Source organism: Podarcis raffonei, chromosome 6 (genome assembly GCF_027172205.1).
Source record: "Podarcis raffonei isolate rPodRaf1 chromosome 6, rPodRaf1.pri, whole genome shotgun sequence".
Classification (NCBI taxonomy): Eukaryota; Metazoa; Chordata; class Lepidosauria; order Squamata; family Lacertidae; genus Podarcis; species Podarcis raffonei.
Window position 1 is genome coordinate 81,362,497 of NC_070607.1, and position 19,768 is coordinate 81,382,264.

The 19,768-nt window shown below is 43.3% G+C and overlaps 1 protein-coding gene across 2 annotated transcripts in view; it reads right to left on the reverse strand.

The window, feature by feature from the left end:
• RIPOR3 (RIPOR family member 3) overlaps positions 1 to 19,768 on the reverse strand; it is a 107,489-nt gene that overhangs the window by 41,460 nt on the left and 46,261 nt on the right. For both annotated transcript variants that reach the window (XM_053394248.1, XM_053394247.1), the window contains exons 2-8: positions 18,784 to 18,911; positions 11,097 to 11,243; positions 7,390 to 7,468; positions 6,084 to 6,107; positions 3,733 to 3,786; positions 1,301 to 1,450; positions 221 to 284 (exon numbers count right to left, since the gene is read on the reverse strand). In XM_053394248.1, the coding sequence (XP_053250223.1) occupies positions 221 to 284; positions 1,301 to 1,450; positions 3,733 to 3,786; positions 6,084 to 6,107; positions 7,390 to 7,468; positions 11,097 to 11,243; positions 18,784 to 18,884 (619 nt within the window). In that variant the 5' untranslated portion in view covers positions 18,885 to 18,911. The remainder of the gene's footprint in view (positions 1 to 220; positions 285 to 1,300; positions 1,451 to 3,732; positions 3,787 to 6,083; positions 6,108 to 7,389; positions 7,469 to 11,096; positions 11,244 to 18,783; positions 18,912 to 19,768) is intronic.

The following is a 19,768-nucleotide window of genomic DNA, read 5'->3' on the forward strand; positions in this document are numbered from 1 at the left end:
GTGGAAGACTCAATGGAAGTTTCATAACAACCTGCCTCATCCCAAACTCCTTGGCAACATCTATAGTGAAAAACTAATGGCTGGTTTGAGAACCACACCGGTTTATTCTCAAGGGGGCAGTAGTGGAAAAGAGAAGCAATGCAACAATTCTGTTCTTGAATCCAGGATTTGTTCTTCATGCCCAGCGATGCCAAACCCCTAAGTAAAAAGTTCAGTTTACCTTTCATTTTCAGATGAAACTCTCCCAAATGCACTTCGAGGGTACCCTCTATCAGACACATATCCTGAAAGAAAGAAAATAGCACTGAGCACAAGTTAGCATTTCAGAGTGATGGTCAAATATTTGCGCTAGGCACCAATTAGCACAAGTGCAACAGCATCGCCCCCATTCTCTCCCCTCCCACAACCCACTGTCCCCCAGTCTTCTCCGGGTGGTTAGAAGAATTGTTGCACTGATGGAATGATCTCCTGAATGCTACGTTAAATGTAACCCAAAATGACCAACATGGATTGGTTTCTTTCTGCCTGTTAAGTTACTTGTTGGACTCATCCCAGCATAGACATGGATGGAAAAGGCAAGAGCTGGCAGATTTACAACCTACAAAGAAAATCTTTCCTGGAAGTAGTTAAGCAAGTTCATTACCATTTCACATACCGCAATGCAAGCCATGCAAAAAGGAATTGTAAAAAATAAATAAAATTCCTGGACATTTAAACTGGGGGGGAATCTTCTTCAGGTAAGCTTGCAACTCCTTTATTATGCTTCCCCAGAAATGCTTCCTGTGTTTTTCATCTGCTTACAACAGACAGAATTTGGAAGAGTCCTAAATTCAGCTAAGAGGAGATTCACACCACAGATTCAAATCTGTTTAATTTGTTTAGACGGTAATTATGTCTCCCCCAGAGGACCCTGCGAGCTGCAATTCAGCAGAGAGGGAGACTAGGGCTATCTGACACAAATCTTAGCCCGTTTACCAAAATGCAGCTCCCATGATTCTGTGGGGAAGCCATGAAAATTAGACTGGTAGAAAAGAAACATACATTAGTACACCTTTATATTGTCCTTGGCAAAATTAATACTGATCACGTTGCAAACTCGCCAGCATCAAGCCGATAAGAGTGATGTAATCACACATTTCAGAGCATCCTCATTTGGCAGCACAGAATATAAATGTAATAAGTGCTCTCCAGACAGATTTTACAAGGGTGACATTCAAGAACAGTCAATGTCAACGTTAAAATAAAACACACAAAAAACCTGTGGATTACGAAGAACTGATAGATACAAAAGTAATTGTACCTCTGTGCATTCTTGAAGGTTTTTATAAAGTTCCACCAGGCTCTCTCTTGATGCTTTTGTGGACGGGGACAAGGAAAAGGCATGTTTCATATTTGAAGCACCATCTCGCAGCCTGCACTGGATGCTGTAAGCTTCATATAATTCATCTACCTTTTTAAAAAAGAGGGGGAAGAAAGGTAAAAAGATTGCAATTCATTCCAACAACAACAACAAATCCCATTGATTTCAATAATGCTTGACACCTTACAGTTATGCTTCTGAATGCAAAAAGTCCAAGTCTCTGGTCTACCCAGATAAAGCTGTGAATGTCACCTGCTTGAAACCTTACAGAACCACTGCCAGCCAGCACAGCTTCTTACGTTCCCAGAGCTCATATATGGAAACATTGCAAGTAAAAACATTCTTATAAACATTCTTATAAAACCAATTGTTTTATAGGAATGGAGTTTTTCTTTAAAAATTTACAATCCAAGGTACTCTCTGAATTGCAGCGTTCAGCATGCGCTCTCTTCGACAAAAATCAAAGGGAGCTGAAAGTATTGTCTTTGATTTGATCATACTCAGCGAAATCAAGTAGGAAAAGTCAAGGTGCTTCCCAAACTTGGGTTTCCAGCTGTTTTGGGACTACAACTCCCATCATCCCTAGCTAGCAGGACCAGTGGTCAGGGATGATGGGAACTGTAGTCCAAAAACAGCTGGAGACCCAAGTTTGGGAAACACTGGTCTACTCCATCAGTGTTACTAAGGTTTCAGGCAGAGGCCCTACCCAAGGTCTTTAAAACTGGAGATGGTACGGATTGAACCTGAGGCATGATGAATGTTTTGCAACTGAGCTGGGACACTTCTGCAATCTAACTACCCACTTTCTTGTGGCAGAAGAAATCTGCAAAGGCCTTGGCTCATGCTATTCATTGGGACAACACCAAAGTCCAAGGTTCAGTCCATCTTGCCAGGCACAGAGCAGCCTTCACCAAACTCCAGTGTTTTGAGCTACAACTCCCATCAACTCTAGAAAGCACACCAAGCTCGACAGACAGGAGCCATAATCCAGAGATACCTGGAGAACACCTGGTTGGTTGGCAAGGCAGATGTGGAAGACAGGACAATGTGGGAACCGGCCTTTGATCCCACAAAAATCCTGGGAGGTTGGTTGACTGAGGAGAGGGCAATTTGCCTAAATAAACCTGGCCTACTGTCCACATTCAAATCCAACTCAGGCACCCACAAACAAAGCCTGTTTTCAGAGCTGTGGCAATAAGGAGGGATTAATCTGACATGTAACAGGATGCTATACCCACTGTAAAATTTGAGTGCATATGGCAGTAATGAAAATGCTTATGCCAAAGAGGAACAACTGTACCACTGTAATGTGCAACCTTAAAGCACAGTTTGCTCTAATTTTAAGGCCAATAAAATCCATAAACCCTTAATGAAGGAATACTCCTCGCTCAAGCCAACAAAAGCACCAATGGGTAATTCTGCACAAAATATTTTAAAATCCTTTATTTGGCTTTCTAAAGTAGTCAGACAAAGGGGGTCTGATGAGCACCATTTAAACCTACCGGGTCCTGTCTCTAAGAGTTAAGGGCATTTGATTCCTCTTGATGTCAGGCACAATCCTGCTCATGACACGCAACAATTCTTTGCATGACAGATAAACTTGGCATGATGCCATGCTGCCTTTGTGCCTCTTTACAAGAATATTTAGTCTTGGCACCACCGAGTGGAAGCCATCAAAGTGCTGCAAAGTGCAATGGCCAACACAGTTATTGAAAGAGACCTTTTCTTCCTCAGATTACTTCATCAGAGTCAATGCAGTGAGTATATCCAAAAGACAATGAAATGTTTACATGAAATCAGAGCAAGTCAAACCCAGATTTCGACAGAAAAGGTTTCTGCTGTTAACTGAATAGTGGAGGATGGTATACTTATAACATTTATTCTTGGTTGAATATAATAGGACAGGAGCAATCTCTTGGTCTTGAATTAGACTAGTCCTCATGAACTAGTCACGAATCCAGCAAAATAGAGAGAGGAATATATATATTTCTGTGCTTTGGGAATCTCCTGGCTCAAGAGCGATGGACCGCCTTCTTTTAGCTGTCATGCAGCTAATAATGGCTCCTTCCTTCCCTTCTCTCCGACCTCAAGCAGTTTTGCTTTCTTCCAAATATGCTGGCAGGGCATGCAAACTGGTTCTACAGGCTAAACCTGGGCTGCGCTCAGTAATCACTCTGTATGGAGGCACCGCAAAAGAAAAAAGAAAAGAAAAGAAGGTCTCCTCCTTTTGCAAAGAAAGCTATTGTGGCTTTAGAAAGCACCCAATGTGATTTGCCTTCAAACAGACTATGGCAAAAAGTATTTTTTTTTCCTGCCCTACATTTGTTTATATCATAGCATTAACCTTGCAGACAGAGAATATAAGCCCTTACCTTGCTTATATGAAATTCCAGTTTCCTGATATACCTTTCGACAGAGCGGATTTGCTTTTAAGGGAGGGACAAAAAGACGGGCAAGAGGTTATTTATACATCACCAAACACTGCAATGCTGGGAAAGAATTTAACTCGTTACCATGAGACATTGCCTAAACATGTGTTGTTGTTTTAAGAAGACTACGATGAACCAGTATTGGCATACCAATGAGGACTAACTGCATCCACATTTTTGGTCACTACCACTGTCATCGGTACCAAGCAAGGTTTTATTTTAATTTTTTTAAATCTTTGTCACCTTTCCACCACGTAGCCGATCGACTCAGCCTGACAACTAAAGCAACACCGCTTAAAAACTGAAGTGCCAAAGAGAGATAGAAAAAGCTGCAGGTTCTTTCATTATTTGTAATTTATATGCCACCTTTGGCGGCAAAAAGGCAGTGGCGGCTGGTGCCCATTGGGAATGGTAGGGAGGGAGACCAACAGGAAGAGGAGCCAGAATTCAAGACAGGGAAATCCTACCAATGCTGCTTTGTTAGCAACATCCTCAGTCCCAAGTTCTACAGGGGCAACACTGAGACTAAAGGGGAGAAAGAAGCTGAAGGCAAATCTTCCCCCTTGGACTGGTTGTAGGGTAGGGCCCCATTCACTTCAATGGACTGGCCTCCAGTGTGTAGAAGAAATGCAAGATTCTGAAATAATCAGAATTGTACAGTTGGAAGGGAACGCGGGTGGCGCTGTGGTCTAAACCACAGAGCCTGGGGCTTGCCGATCAGAAGGTCGGCAGTTCGAATTCCCGTGACAGGGTGAGCTCCCGTTGCTCAGTCCCTGCTCCTGCCAACCTAGCAGTTCAAAAGCACGTTAAAGTGCAAGTAGATAAATAGGTACCACTCTGGCAGGAAGGTAAACGGCGTTTCCGTGTGCTGCTCTGGTTCACCAGAAGCGGCTTAGTCATGCTGGCCACATGACCCGGAAGCTGTACGCTGGCTCCCTCGGTCAATAAAGCGAGATGAGCGCCACAACCCCAGAGTCGGTCACGACTGGACCTAATGGTCAGGGGTCCCTTTACCTTTACAGTTGGAAGGGACCATAAGGGTCATCTAGTCCAGCCCCCTGCAATGCAGGAATATGCAGCTGTCCCACATGGGGATCAAACCTGCAAACTTGGCATTATCAGCACCAAACTCTAAGCAACGGAGCTATAAACAAAGTGAATGAAGCAGTAGCATCAGTGTTTGAAACTCCCATTGTTCTAGGCACATTTTGCGACAGGGAATTTCATTAGAGCGAGCAGTTTCTGAGCTCTGGTCACAGTACTACACCAAAGATTTCAGATTAAAACTGCAGAGTGGAAGGAAAGGAGGACCTTTTTCTGCCTCCCCACTTCCAGCTACTCTCTGAAGACTGGAGAAGAGACCCTCTTAAGAATATTAGGGGGGTGGGCAGGGGAAGGACTAGACCATGGGAAAAATGAACACAAGGTTTTAGCTGCAGTTCATTCATTTTCAGCTTTGTATTTTTTTTATTAAAAAAGCACCTAGACATTTCATTGTTGCGCCCATAACCTAGGCTTAAGGTGCGATTTAGCTCCTAGCTTTCATATCTCAGTTTCTAACACTGAGTAGCATTGACAATTACTTAAAGATGAAGCATAAAAGCTATAAAAGCTTAGTAAAGCAACCAATTTTTTTTATAACAGAATTCGGAGGGGGGGATACTTTGGGAAAGATGGATTTTTAAAGCCTCCTAAAAAATCTGTAGCATAAAGACATACTCTCCCACAGTTTGACTTTACCCTCAACGGCACATTCTTCCATTGCTCTCCAGACAGACGGATGCCAACAATCATCTAGGCATGCACATTGCACACTTCCGAGAAGAGAGAGCTCCACTGTCTGAGAGCCACCACAAAGAAGGCCCTGTCAGATCAGAATTACTGACCCCTGCATACAGATAGGTTTCAGAAGTTGGTACTTTAGATGCAGGCTTGTAGGATCTCCTTTGTGTCCTTGCTCACACGCCAAGGGGCACCAACCAGAACCCCACACTCCCCAAGGCCCAGCCTTCATGCCACTAGAGTTCTCCAATGTTCATAAGCATTCAAGCCAATATTTGAGGGTAGTCAGGGAGAGTAAGGTCTGTCAATGGTTTTAAATATGGCTCTTTGACCTTGCGCTGCTTGCAGTGCACACATGCTCAGTCACCTTAAGCCAATTTTCGTAATCATTAATAATATTTGTATGCTACTAAATATGCAAAAATCCATAAGTAGCTTACATAAAACACAATAAGCTTGATTTTAAAAAAAACAAACAAAAGTAAAACAGAATCCATCAATACATTTCTTACCTTATCCAAATCATAGTAGAAAGCCTGAAAGAGAAATGTGCTAAATTTTAGCATCCAGATTACTACATCCACAATCATACAGTGCAGTGCTAGAAAAGAGTTTATATATATATATATATATATATATATATATATATATATATATATATATATATATTGGGGGGGGTGTTAGGAAAAAAAAGATGCTGGTACTCAACATGAAGTTGTTACAGTAACTGCCACACTTTTAACATTTTGGGGAGGGTAGTTGTTGCTGGTACTGTAAACCTTTGAGTGCCCCCAGAAAAAAAGTTCTGTTTTTATTGTTTCAATATATTGTTTTTATGCAGAAGTCTGCTCCTCCTCCTTGTGTTCCAGAGTTCTCAGCAAGAGGGTGTTTTTGCGCTTTTATTAGCTGTGTGGTCCAGGTGGGCTTGAATGAAAGCTTTCACCGCCACAGCAGTGAGAAACCTCTGGCCTCCATCCCAAGAGCCACATGGTCTGGAAGATGTCCACAAAGAACCCATTTTTTGCAGCCTGTCAGAGCTCAGTGGGTCCTTTGAAGGGAGCAAGGAGAAGTTCTTCTGTCCAAAGGGCTGTACTGCTTTTTTTTTTTTTTTTTTTTTGAAGGCAGGGTTGTTGCAGCTCTACAAGCTATTTTTGCTAGTAAGGTAAAGGTAAAGGGACCCCTGACAGTTAAGTCCAGTCGCAACTGTAAAGCTCATCCCGCTTTACAGGCCAAGGGAGCTGGCGTTTGTCTGCTTCACAGACAGTTTTTCCGGGCCATGTGGCCAGCATGACCAAGCCGCTTCTGGTGCAACAGAACACTGACACCAGAGCAGCGCACAGAAACACAGTTTACCTTCCCACCGGAGAGGTACCTATTTATCTACTTGCACTTTGATGTGCTTTCGAGCTGCTAAGTTGGCAGGAGCTGGGACAGAGCAACAGGAGCTCACCCCATCGCGGGGATTCGAACCGCCGACCTTCTGATCGGCAAGCCCAAGGCTCAGTGGTTTAGACCACAGTGCCAGCAGGAGATAAAAGGGTTGGGCTCTGCAGAAATATATGTTGTGCTTCCTATGATTTAGGACTAAATTGGAGTGGGGCAACAGAAAATCCTTTCTGTTTAGATGTCTGTTTGCCCGGTCATGTATAAAGCATGAAGTTAAGGCTCAATGTCTGGAACAAGTGGTGCACACAGCTCTGTGCCACCACAAATGTCAAGACCGAGTCTTATAAAAATATGGCAGACCACAGGTTCCCTACTCTTTGTTCACAGTGTCTACCAGCAAATTATTGAAGTTAGAAAGAGAGAACAACTTACCAGCCTTGAGTTTCTTCTTGTATCTTTGTGGCATTCTGAGAGGTAATCCAGCTCTGCCTGATGCATTTCCAGATATTCACTACAGGAAGAGAAGAATCAGATGTGATTATTATAAAGGTAAAGGTAAAGGGACACCTGACCATTAGGTCCAGTCGTGGACGACTCTGGGGTTGCGGAGTTCATCTCGCTTTATTGGCCGAGGGAGCCGGCGTACAGCTTCCGGGTCATGTGGCCAGCATGACTAAGCCACTTCTAGCGAACCAGAGCAGCACACAGAAACGCTGTTTACCTTCCCGCCAGAGTGGTACCTAATTATCTACTTGCACTTTGATGTGCTTTCGAACTGCTAGGTTGGCAGAAGCAGAGACCGAGCAACGGGAGCTCACCCCGCCGCAGGGATTCGAACCACCAACCTTCTGATTGGCAAGTCCTAGGCTCTATGGTTTAACCCACAGTGCCACCCACTATGCATAAATCAGAGGAGAATGTTTTAGGGAAGTGGGAGATATGCAGGAGAGTATTGGGCATGGGAAGGTTACATCTTCACACACATGTATATACTTGCCCCCAAGAAAAGCAAAACATTAGGATCAGCTTAGATCAGATGTTTATAGAATGAATCAAACATGCAAAATAATAATAATAATAAACTAAGCTTTAAAAAAAAGATCTTCAACCAGCTGTATTGCAACATTCTCAGCTTTTAATTAGAAATGCCAATAAACCTGGAATGAAGTGTTTTTTTAATTGGATAGCCTGAAGTAGGAACCCTTTCAAAGAAAAGGAGGAAAGTACCCAGCCTCTGCTTAATTACTCTCCTCATTCTCCGATTCCAGCACATCTTCAAAGGAGGTTGATTGGTGGTTACTTTAACAGGTATTAATCACCTGATATCATTATGACATCCAGGTGATTGAAAGGTGGGTAGTCTGGCCCACCTGTAAAAGTAGGCCTGGAAAGGATGGGGGGAATCCAGATCCACTTCACCCACCACTGGAAAGATCCAATTCCCGAACCTTACTCTATGATAATCCATTTATCTATCTATCATCTATCTATCTATATCTATCTATCATCTCTATCGTTAACATGAAAGCCTCCTTATTACTTCATTCATTTGCCAAAGCAAGGAGGGTTCCCTGGCACTCAACAGATGCTGTCATTGCAATGCTGAATAAAGCCCTAGAACTTCAGTCTCCCATTTTACCCCTCTTCTACACCACTGCTCCCTGCTATTTTGGAGAGTCCATGGAAACAAGGGAATGAAATGGAGAATGCCTGTTGCCACTGAACAATTACCCTTCAGGGTTCTGGCTTCTTAGCTCCTGCTGGGTCCAGTGGGACGACACCCCCCCCCAACACACAAAAAGTAGAAGTAATAGTTACAGACTCAAAACTCCATGTGAGCTCCCAGGGGGCAAAAACCTCCTAGGCTCACATTCCTCTAACTTTGTGAGTTAATTCAGACCAGACATGAATAACTCAATTTTCTCCTCTTGTATTTAAAAAAGGATGCAGTCAGTGCTTCTTTACAAGATGCAGAACCTAAACAGGTCAATGTGTTTATGTTAAGTAGCCTGTGCCTTTTCCAAGTTACTTTTGGGGGCATTTTCCCCTCCCTCTAACCATTGCAAAGACAGTCCCACCCACCCACCCGAGACACATTGTTCCTCCAGAATCCAGCCATTTGATCATCTGCCAGTTAACACGAGAACAGTGGTCTCCAAAGCTAGTTTAAATATTTCTGCACTCCAACCTCTAAAACGCGGCAGCGCAGTAAACTTACTGGAGCGAAAGGTTTGCTTGCTCTTATTTCATAAATTCCCAAGCCAAGCAAAGATAACACAAAACAAGTAGCTACCTGCATCAAAGGAAATTTATTATCCAAGAAAGCCATTCAGGAGCTGAACAGCTAGCTATTTATTTATGATTGCTAGCGATTTTGGCATATATATATATAGGGGGGGTGTCAGCGTTTGTCAAATTAAAAGTATAAGGCATGGATCAGGGCAGGGCTACCTTTAATTATAACACAACAATCCTTTCCCTCAATGGATATTGGTGGCAAGAAGTTGGTAGAGCATGAGGCTCTTAATCTCATGGTTGTGAGTTCAAGCCCCACGTTGGACAAAAGATTCCTGCATTGCAATGAGTTGGACCAGAAGACCATCGTAGTCCTTTCCAACTCTAAAATTCTATGATTCTACCTTGTTGACTACTATCTGTTGGGCATTCTCCACATGGCTGAGTAATAATAATAATAATAAATAATAAATAATAAAATTTTATTTATACCCCGCCCGCCCTGGCCAGAGCCAGCCTCAGGGCGGCTAACACCAATAAAATTACAATAAAACGTAATGTGGGGGGACAAACAAACAAACAAAAACCAGTTTATTAAAATACGGGTTAAAATACAATTTAAATGGTCATGTGTACATTTTCTTGGTTCCACTGAATTCCCCAAGGCTCTTTCTTCCCAGTAAGCAGGAACATCTCAAGGTGAGATGACTGCAAAAGGCTGTAAGTGGGGCTGCTTTGAAGGGTGGTTTAGAAACTGCAGCTGGTGCAGAATCCTGACCACTGACCAGAGCAAGACAGTATGACCATATAGCAGCCATCTTGGCATGACTGCACTGGCTGCAAATTAGTTTCCAGGCCCAGTTCAAAATCTTGGATTTGCTCTATAAAGTCTTCCACAGGACAATACCAACTCTACAAGTCTATGAATCTATTGTATGACTGTCTCTCCCCTCATGGATCAAACTGGACCTTGCATTTGTCATCTGAGGCCCTTCTTCCAGAGAGAGATATTGAGGACAAAAGCATGAGAACAGGCCTTCTCATTGGTGCCTTCCCATTTGCAGAATGTTCTCCCTAGTGAGACATGGCTGGCACCATCACTATCTGTTTTTAGGTGCCATTTTTATTCACCCAGGCTTTTGGACCCTGATTTGAAGGGTAAATTATGCTTGCGGCCTCTTCTGCTGATCACCTTTTTTGTCAGGTGGGCTGAGCTGCACCTGCCCTTTTATAAATGTAACCAAGGAGCATTTTAGGCTGCTTTTAATTGCTTTTAATGTTCCTGTAAGTCTCTTTGAGTTGCATTTGTGGAAAATATGACTAATAAATACAACAACAACAAACAAACAAACAACCTCCTCAAACTTTGTCTCCCTTGCTGACCAGGCCAACTGCAAATAGTCACTCTTCAGACCCATGCATAATGTGATTAGCAGCTAGCATCCACCAGCCATGAATGCCCATTTAAGCAGACAAGTTCCAGTTGTCAATATTGAGGAACCATATTCAGCTATTGCAAAAGTACCAAGAAAAGGCATCTCTCCCTGTAGGGTGCTGGAGCACAGGGTGAGCTATTTCCTTATGCTATACAACACTTTGCAGCTGATGAATAAATGCTAATACAGAGAAGACAGTGAATAAATCCAAGACCCTTTTAGAATATGGCTTTGAGGGGGTGTTTATTGGGTTATTGCTTTTGGCTTGATTTTATATGTTGTGGTCTTGTTGTGAACTGCCCTGAGACCTCCAGGTATAGGGCAGTGTATAAGTTGAATAAATAATAATGATAATGATTACTAAATGCACTTAGCAGCAGCTGAGTAAATGCTAACACAGAGCAAATTCCAGCATTCTAGTGTGATAAAAGGAATGGGCTGGGATGGGGAGAGAAGAGAAAGCCTTACTCGAGTCCTTTCTTCAAAGCTTCAAAAACTTTCTTCACTTGTTGTGGCTTGGGATCCCAGATGACCATCCCTTTCTGCAGAGAGGGATAGGTCTTGGCAGATTTCACTGACATTTTAGACCTCGTAGAACCTTTGCTGAGAGACTTCCTGCAGAAAGGGCAATTAAGAGAGAGAGGAGACCATGATGAATTTAAACAAGAACACCAATAGCTTGGCTTCACTGCCCATGATGAGAATGTAAGATTAGAAAGACGAGCCTAATTCCAAAACCTAATCCTCTGCATGTTAAATCAAAAATTAAATACTACCCAGTTGAAGTGTGTTCTGGTTAGGAAGAGAACAGTGCTACCTTAACAAACACATCTTCCAAAACCAGCGCAGGGGGGAATCACATGCTGCCCGTTGGTTGCTTTTTACAGATACCCTCCTGATACTCCTGTACCTCTGGAGCATTTAAACCAGGCTTCCTCAAACTCAGCCCTTCAGATGTTTTTGGCCTACAACTCCCAAGATCCCTAGCTAGCAGGACCAGTGGTCAGGGATGCTGGGGATTGTAGTCTCAAAACATCTGGAGGGCCGAGTTTGAGAAAGCCTGATTTAAACCTTCCTATCCTTGCCAGTTCTCCCCCAGAATTTTATTTATTTATTTATTTGATAGAATTTTACACTATCCCTCCACAAAGGTTTCCTAACTGGTTACAATAAGACCTGCTGAAAGACAAAACAGCAGTCAGAAGCAAGCAAGCAAGCAGCATTAAACAAACAAAAAACAACAACAAAAAAAGCCTGAGATGTTTTTATTTTATTTCATTTTTAAATAAATTGTTTCCCTGGAACAGAAGAGTTAACAGTATTGGTAGAGTAGCCATTTAAGCATTGCCAAAGAGAGAGAGAATGATTCATCTATAAAAAAAGACAAAGGATGTATCCAATATTAGCCCTACTTAGAGTAGAGCCATTCAAATTCATGGACATGGCTAACTTAAACCCAAGGGATAGAGTTCAACGTCACGCTATGACGAATGTTCCATCTTCGCAAACTTTACAGTTCGCCAAATGGAACAATCGTCCAGCCTCTTTCTCTCCCTGCCACACAGTATGCAGGTCTGGGGTTCACCAACCCATACCCCTAGCCAATTTTGGGGGTCATGGGAAAGAGGCGGGAGAGAAGCCCTGTTGAGCAAGTGAAAATCTCCATATTTATTTATATACAGGCATCAGAATGGCTTCTAAACAGTTTGCAAGTGTAAAATTAATTATAAGAGCATACACACATAACCAAAATACACACATAATAAAAGCACCCATGATTAAAATGGACACTGGAACAAACTCATTGAAACAGAGTAGCCACTGAAACTATTAAAACAGCAATTAGATCTGGAGATTCAAATCAAGAGAATGCTTGCCTAAACATGTTGCTGGACTTCCATTGCCCATTACCACCAACCACTGGCCATGCTAGCTGGGCCTGGCAGGAGCTGGAGTCCCATCAACTTCTGAAGAGCCACAGGTAACACACACACCCTCAATCGATGTATTAACCAGTGCCATTTGGTCTGTACCCTAACCAACGGCCACCTGGGAAGAATATACTAACCATGTCTGCTCAGAAGGAAGTCCTAATGAATTCAGTGGGGTTTATTCCCAAGTAGGTGGGGATAGGATCACAGCCTAAACTACTGCGGCGTTTCACTGCAATGTTAATGGATAATAGCATCTGTTTCACTTACACAATGCACAGTTTCTTGACAGTAAGCCCCATTGAAGTCATTGAGACTATGTTGCGTTAAACATAGTGGGCGGCACCCTACTAAGTCCTACTCAGAGCAGACCCAGCGGCGGAGCATATGCCCACGCTGCCCAGGGCAGGGAGGCGCACTCCCAAGGGGGTGTGGTATGGAAGGTGCCCTCCCAGGTACGGGATAGCCGCTCGGGTACCTGGAGCGGCGCGCACGCCCTGCGGCTGGGGGCGGAACAAGCCACCCATGGCGGACATTTGGCGCACCGCCCGCTCGTAACTCCCAAGCTCCCCCAAGCTGTCAAAATGAAGGGGGAAGGGGGGAATGATGCCAGCAAAGCGACACAGCTCCCCCACTTACCCCGACGGCTTGGGGTAGGTTTGGGAGTTGCGGACACGCGGTGTGCCAAATGTCACCCCCTACAGTGAGGGCACCCAGTGCAGACCGTCCCCCCTTCCTACGCAGACCCTGGGCAGACGCACTGAAATTAACAAACCTAAGTTAGTCATGTCCTCAGCTTCAATGGGGCGACTCTGAGTAGGACCAGCATTAACTACCACTCAGAAGAATTAGGTTGTACACTATTTATCTAGAGAGAAATTCAAGGAAAAAAAGAAAGAAAGAAAGAAAGAAAGAAAGAAAGAAAGAAAGAAAGAAAGAAAGAAAAGTCCCTATCATTCTCTCTACTTAAACAGTGAGTCATCTTACCTCTCTGTAAGATAAAGAAAACTAAATCTTTAAACTTCTGCCCTCCTTGCTAAACCAACTTATTTTTTGTTCCTCCTTTGGAACACAGGACAGAACAAGTTGCATTAATTTAAGAGTCCCACTTGGAACAAAAAAACTCAGTATCTTTTACAGCATAATACTATGTAGCTGTGTAAATACAAAGAACCACTGAACCACTGAGCTTTGCTCACCTATCCAAGTAAAGGCAATCCAGGGAATCTCTGTTGAAGGTGGTCTTTTTTCTGACAGATTCCTGGCTAGTTTCTCCCTCTCTTGGAATACTTGATGATTTGTACCTGACTTTTACTAACTCCCTTGTCCTTTAATCATTTGTTTACTTTTCAGAAAGTCAAGCTCAGTAAATTCTTGCCTCCTTTAACATCATCCATTCTCTCCTTGCAATCAACTGGATTTCCACCCCACCTGTTAATAAACAAACAAACAAAGGCTGCAGCAGACACACCTGGCTACTTCTATCAGCTGTTGTGAGAGTGGTGTCTTGGAGCTCAATCCTACACATGCTTACTCAGAAGCAAGACCCACCATTTTCCAAGAAAGCACATTTACCATTGTAGCCTCAGGGCTCTTTCCAATGTCTGCTAGTGCAAGAGCTCTTGGTTAGTGGATGGGTGAGTTTTAGGGTTGTGCAACAGAGAGATCCAGTGCAAAAGCTGCAGTAGTGGAAACTCACTGTGTAAGCAATTACACAATCCATTCGGCAATGAAGTTATCAGCAAACTGCTTGTGCCCTTCTCTTACGCGGTAGCATTCTGCTGGTGCAAAACATTTTGCCAGCAGCAACAAATATGCCACTTAGTGACTTTAATTTAGCACTACAGTACGTCAGATAAAACCCTCCGTTATATGCAGCAATTGATGTGTACCTAGAATTTGCCCTCTCTAGGAATGAATGAAGGTTATCTGACGAGAGGGATAATGTGATCCTATTAAAGCTTCCAGTCACTTACTTAAGAATCTCAGTGATGTATGCTTAGATCATACTGCAGTTCTCTGCCAAGATCAGAGTAATGTCCATTGAACTCAGTGTGATTGTCTACTAAGTAAACATGCAGAGTCTGGACCTGCACAGTTCTAACCCCAGAAGACTGCTTTCGGCATAATCAGAAATGTTTGGGGGGCAGCCAGTTGATCCTTCATTGTTTTGCATAACCATGTGGCAAATCAAGTATCAGAAGTAGCTATGAGCTGACTCAACTGGCCTTAGTTTATGCCTGCTGAAGTTCCTTCTTCTAAAGCAGTATGTCCCAAACTTGGGTCTCCAGCTGTTTTTGGACTACAACTCCCATCATCCCTGACCACTGGCCCCACAAGCTAAGGATTATGGGAGTTGTAGTCCAAAAAACCCCACCACAGCTGGAAACACTGTTCTAAAGGTTTGGGAGCCATTTTTGGACCTGGCCACCCTGCATTGGAAACAAGTCTCTAATCCAGCATTTGACTTTACAGTGGTACCTCAGGTTAAGTATTTAATTCATTCCGGAGGCCCGTTCTTAACCTGAAACTGTTCTTAACCTAAAGCACCACTTTAGCTAATGGGGCCTCCTGCTGCCGCTGCGCCGCCGGAGCACGATTTTTGTTCTCATCCTGAAGCAAAGTTCTTAACCTGAAGCACTATTTCTGGGTTAGCGGAGTCTGTAACCTGAAGTGTATGTAACCTGAAGCATATGTAACCCAACGTCCCACTGTAATGCAAACTATGAAGCTGAGTTCACACTATGGGTGGAAAGCTCACGGGGTGCTCCATCTGTCTTCAACCTTATTATCAGAGCAGCAAATATCAACTTACTTATTATCTACCACCTGCCATGGGACCCAAAGTTCTAAAGCAGTCACAGATCCAGTCACTGACCACACCCCAACCTGCTTAGCTTATGGGCCCTGGGACCTATTATCCTGACCTAGCAAAAATGATGCCTTATCAAAACACTCATCCAGGTGCATTATCCTTTTATTTTCAACTTAAGCTGAAACAAGGACAATTAAATGCAATGGAAGGGGGAATTCTTCCAAAAATTATTGTGGTCAAGACCCAATGCACTGTTAAACCTCCTTAAGAATGTTGATGTCAATTGGCTTCAGTGCCTTTCAAGACAGTGTTGGATTGTGGCCTGTATCTTGCAATGTTCAAGCTCCAAACTCATCATAGTTTGAGCGTCTGGCCATAAACATTGCCTACAAGTGGTGCAGAAATCATAAATAACAGCAGCATCTGTTTTCTGGAAGTCCTAAAGCCTACTCGTAGTGCAAGCCCTTCCTTGCTAAAATGGGACTTCGGTTTTGCAAGATTGCACCACCCTGCAAAAGTACATAAAGACCTGATTGTTGTTGCTTTTAAAAATGCTTTACAACTGGATAGAAACTGGATAGCCTTCAGGGAAATGTAAACTCGCTTCTTTGGAGCATTCTTACTCTGCTGGAGGTGCTCTGGTCCTGGAAACAGCTGTTCGACTCCTTTCCCTGCAAGAACTCCCACTATGTACTGCAGTCTCAAATCTGTTTGTTCAATTGCCTGCTTGGTTTTCTTCTCCCTGCCCCCCCAATTCCCCGCCTTTTGAAGTTTAGACAACCAGCACAATGCAGAAAGGACTTGCTGGAGCTTGATATTGTTCAGGTTTTGTAATGGAAGTGGAAATCCATGTACGCATTTTGGGGTGAGTGTGATAAACCTAAGAGTCTGTCACCTTCTCCAGATTGGTGAGATCATCTTCAGAGGCCCTAGCAAACGGTAGCCAACACTCTATATTTTGTTGGACTCACCACAGCCATCATGACCAATGGTTAGAGATTATGGGAGTTGATGTCCAAAAATATCTGGAAGGCACCATGCTGACTACCCAGTCCATATCCTCCCATCATCCAAAATCAGAGGTTATGAAACCCCTTTGAAAGGAAGATTACTTTATTTTCTGTTTAGTGCTACATGAAAACTTTTAGATTTGCCCAAGCCTTTTAGTTATATGTCTATCCTAGGCGAGGTTGTTAACTCAGTTTTTACTGTGTTTGCTTTCACTATATTCATATGATGATGATGATTGCTTTATTATACACCTTTAGGCATTCCTTTTTAACCAGGCCTTTAGTTGATTTGATTGACATCCTATGCCCTTTTAAAATGTGGTTCTTTGGGGGGAGGGGAGAGTTATTGGATTGCTGTTTTTATTTTGATTATATATACAGTGTTACATACTGTATACGGGTTACATACACTTCAGGTTACAGACTCCGCTAACCCAGAAATAGTACCTTGGGTTAAGAACTTTGCTTCAAGATAAGAACAGAAATCGTGCTCCGGCGGCGCATCAGCAGCAGGAGGCCCCATTAGCTAAAGTGGTACCTCAGGTTAAGAACAGTTTCAGGTCAAGAACGGACCTGCGGAATGAATTAAGTACTTAACCCGAGGTACCACTGTACAGTACTGCAGTGCCAGGGCAGAACCTGCTATTTCCCAGAACTGTAAAGCAGTAAGAATCACCTATTGCAATGGCAACAACACATGCAACATCCTATAACGTGGTTTATACACAAGTGTTTCACGTTAACAACGGACCTCCGGAACAAATTAAGTACTTAACCCGAGGTACCACTGTATTCTGGTTTTATATTTTTATTTTGTTCTGTGAACCGCCCTGAGACGTCCGGGTATAGGGTGGTATATAAATTCAATATATAATAATAATAATAAATTAATAATAATAATTTATATTTGTATACCACCCCTCATATGCGGATCTCAGGGCAGTTCATGACATAAAATGGCAATATAAAAACCACAAAATAAGTACAGTGGTACCTTGGTGCTCAAACAACTTGGAACCCAAACACTGCAAACCCGGAAGTAAGTGTTCCGGTTTGCGAACTTATTTCAGAAGCCGAACGTGCTCCGTTTTGAGTGTTACACTTCCGATTTGAGAGCCACACTTCCATTTTGAGTGTTACGCTGATGTCTGCCTGTTTTTGCTATTTATTTTGCATTTTTGTTTTTGCGGCTCTTTTTGTTTTGTTTTTGTGACTGTGTGGAACCCAGTTCAGCTACTGATTGATTGTGTGACTGCAGTAGATAGTTTATTGCTTTCATTTTAAAAGGCACTGGATGTCAATCTTGTAAGCCACTCTGAGAGTCATGGCTGGAGAGCAGGCGAAAAATATTTTAAACCAATTAAAATAGTACCTTCTCTGTGTTCAAACCCCTTCGCTCTCCCTCACATGCATCTGTGCCTGCTCCACATACATTCATTTGAGTACACAAGCGTGAGATGCAACACTCCAACACAACATTCAAGCACATAGGCCTCATTCAGTCATTGCAATAAGACTGGGTTTCTGGTTTAGTGGTTTGATAAGATGAAGGAGCATGCTGCTGCATGCTTCCTGGATAATCCCACTTCACGATTCCTCTGGAGTGGGCAGGAGAAATAAACCAGGAAGCCTTGGCATCCAGTTATATCTGGGCCTGGGGATGGATGAATCTGTCACATTTGGTTTCTCTACATTTTGCACCCTGCTTGACTGTTAAGTACAGTGGTACCTCAGGTTAAGTACTTAATTCGTTCCGGAGGTTCGTTCTTAACCTGAAACTGTTCTTAACCTGAAGCACCACTTTAGCTAATGGGGCCTCCTGCTGCCGCCATGCTGCTGGAGCATGATTTCTGTTCTCATCCTGAAGCAAAGTTCTTAACCTGAAGCACTATTTCTGGGTTAGCGGAGTCTGTAACCTGAAGCGTATGTAACCTGAAGCGTATGTAACCCGAGGTACCACTGTACTCAGCTTGCATATCTGCAAGGGGAATAGCAGGGGGTTTCACATGAAAATGGCACATGGTCAAGAACTGAAACCCCAGGAACATTGGAAGATGCCCTGTACTGAGTCAGGACAGGTCACCCAAGCCCTTCACTGTCAACACTGGCTGGCAGCAGCTCTCCAGAATTCCAGACAGGGGTCTCAGCCCTACCTAGAGATGCCGGGGATTGGTCCAGAAATCTTCTGCATGCATAGCAGATGTTCTACCACTGAGCTAGCCCTCCTTGCCCAGAGCTATCAATCCATTCTGGGGAGCGGGGAAACGAGGAGCTACTAAAAAGAGTGAGATGGCAGAGCAGCTTGTGGCATTGAATGGCTAGGTTGAGCCAGAACAACAAGACGCAAATAAGCTGAGGGGGAAAAAAAGGAACTTGTTGCTTGTAAGTGTGTGACTCACATTAATTTTCGGCTCTGCGCATTGCTGAACCCAGCAAAGGAGCAGCTCCTGCTGATCCTTCTCCCATCAGCAGGGGAGTCAAATGTGAGTTTCACCGACATGGTTCCTGGTTAGCGGGTCTGTTGCCTCTGGAAATAAAAGGAGAAACAGATGAAATTAGACAGGAAGTAGATAAAATGCTCAACAATTTGTACAGAACAAGGGGTTATTTTTTTAAAAAAACATCCTACAGTCAGGATAGCTCAGTTGGTAGAGCATAAAACTTTTAAATCTCAGGGTTTAGGTACAAGCCCCATATTGGGTGAAAGGTACCCTGCACTGCAGGGGGTTGGACTAGATGACCCCTCATGGTCCCTTCCAACTCTATGATTCTATTATTCTATGATACTACGTATCGATTGATATCATGTATTGTCCTTAAAAGGAGAATTGCAGGAGTATTGTGCAAAAGTTGGCTCGTGCATTGACTGCATTCCCATCGTCCCCCTACAGATCTGTCTGCTAAATGCATTTTCTACATTTCCCCGCCACAACAAACAACCCATTTAATACATCCTCCATTGTATCAGCAGCTGCACCAGCTAATCTGTTTTGCAAGCTGTAATTGTGTTGTTTCTCTGCTGCCCCAAGGAAACTGACAGTGCTTGTAGTTGTTGATGATTTAGCAACTACATGATTTAGTGGTACCTTGGTTTACGAACTTAATCTGTTCCGGAGGTCCATTCTTAAACCAAAACCGTTCTTAAACCAAAGCACGCTTTGCCTAATGAGGCCTCCTGCCACCGGTGCCCTTCCACTATTCGGATTCTGTTTTTAGACCGAGGTAAAGTTCTCAAACCAGGACACTACTTCCAGTTTTGTGCAGTTCGTAAACCAAATCATTCATAAACAGGACTGTTCTTAAACCGAGATACCACTGTACTCAATCGTTGCTGTTCCGGGACGGTTGAGCGGTATGCAATTCACATATAAAGTGGTTGATGTG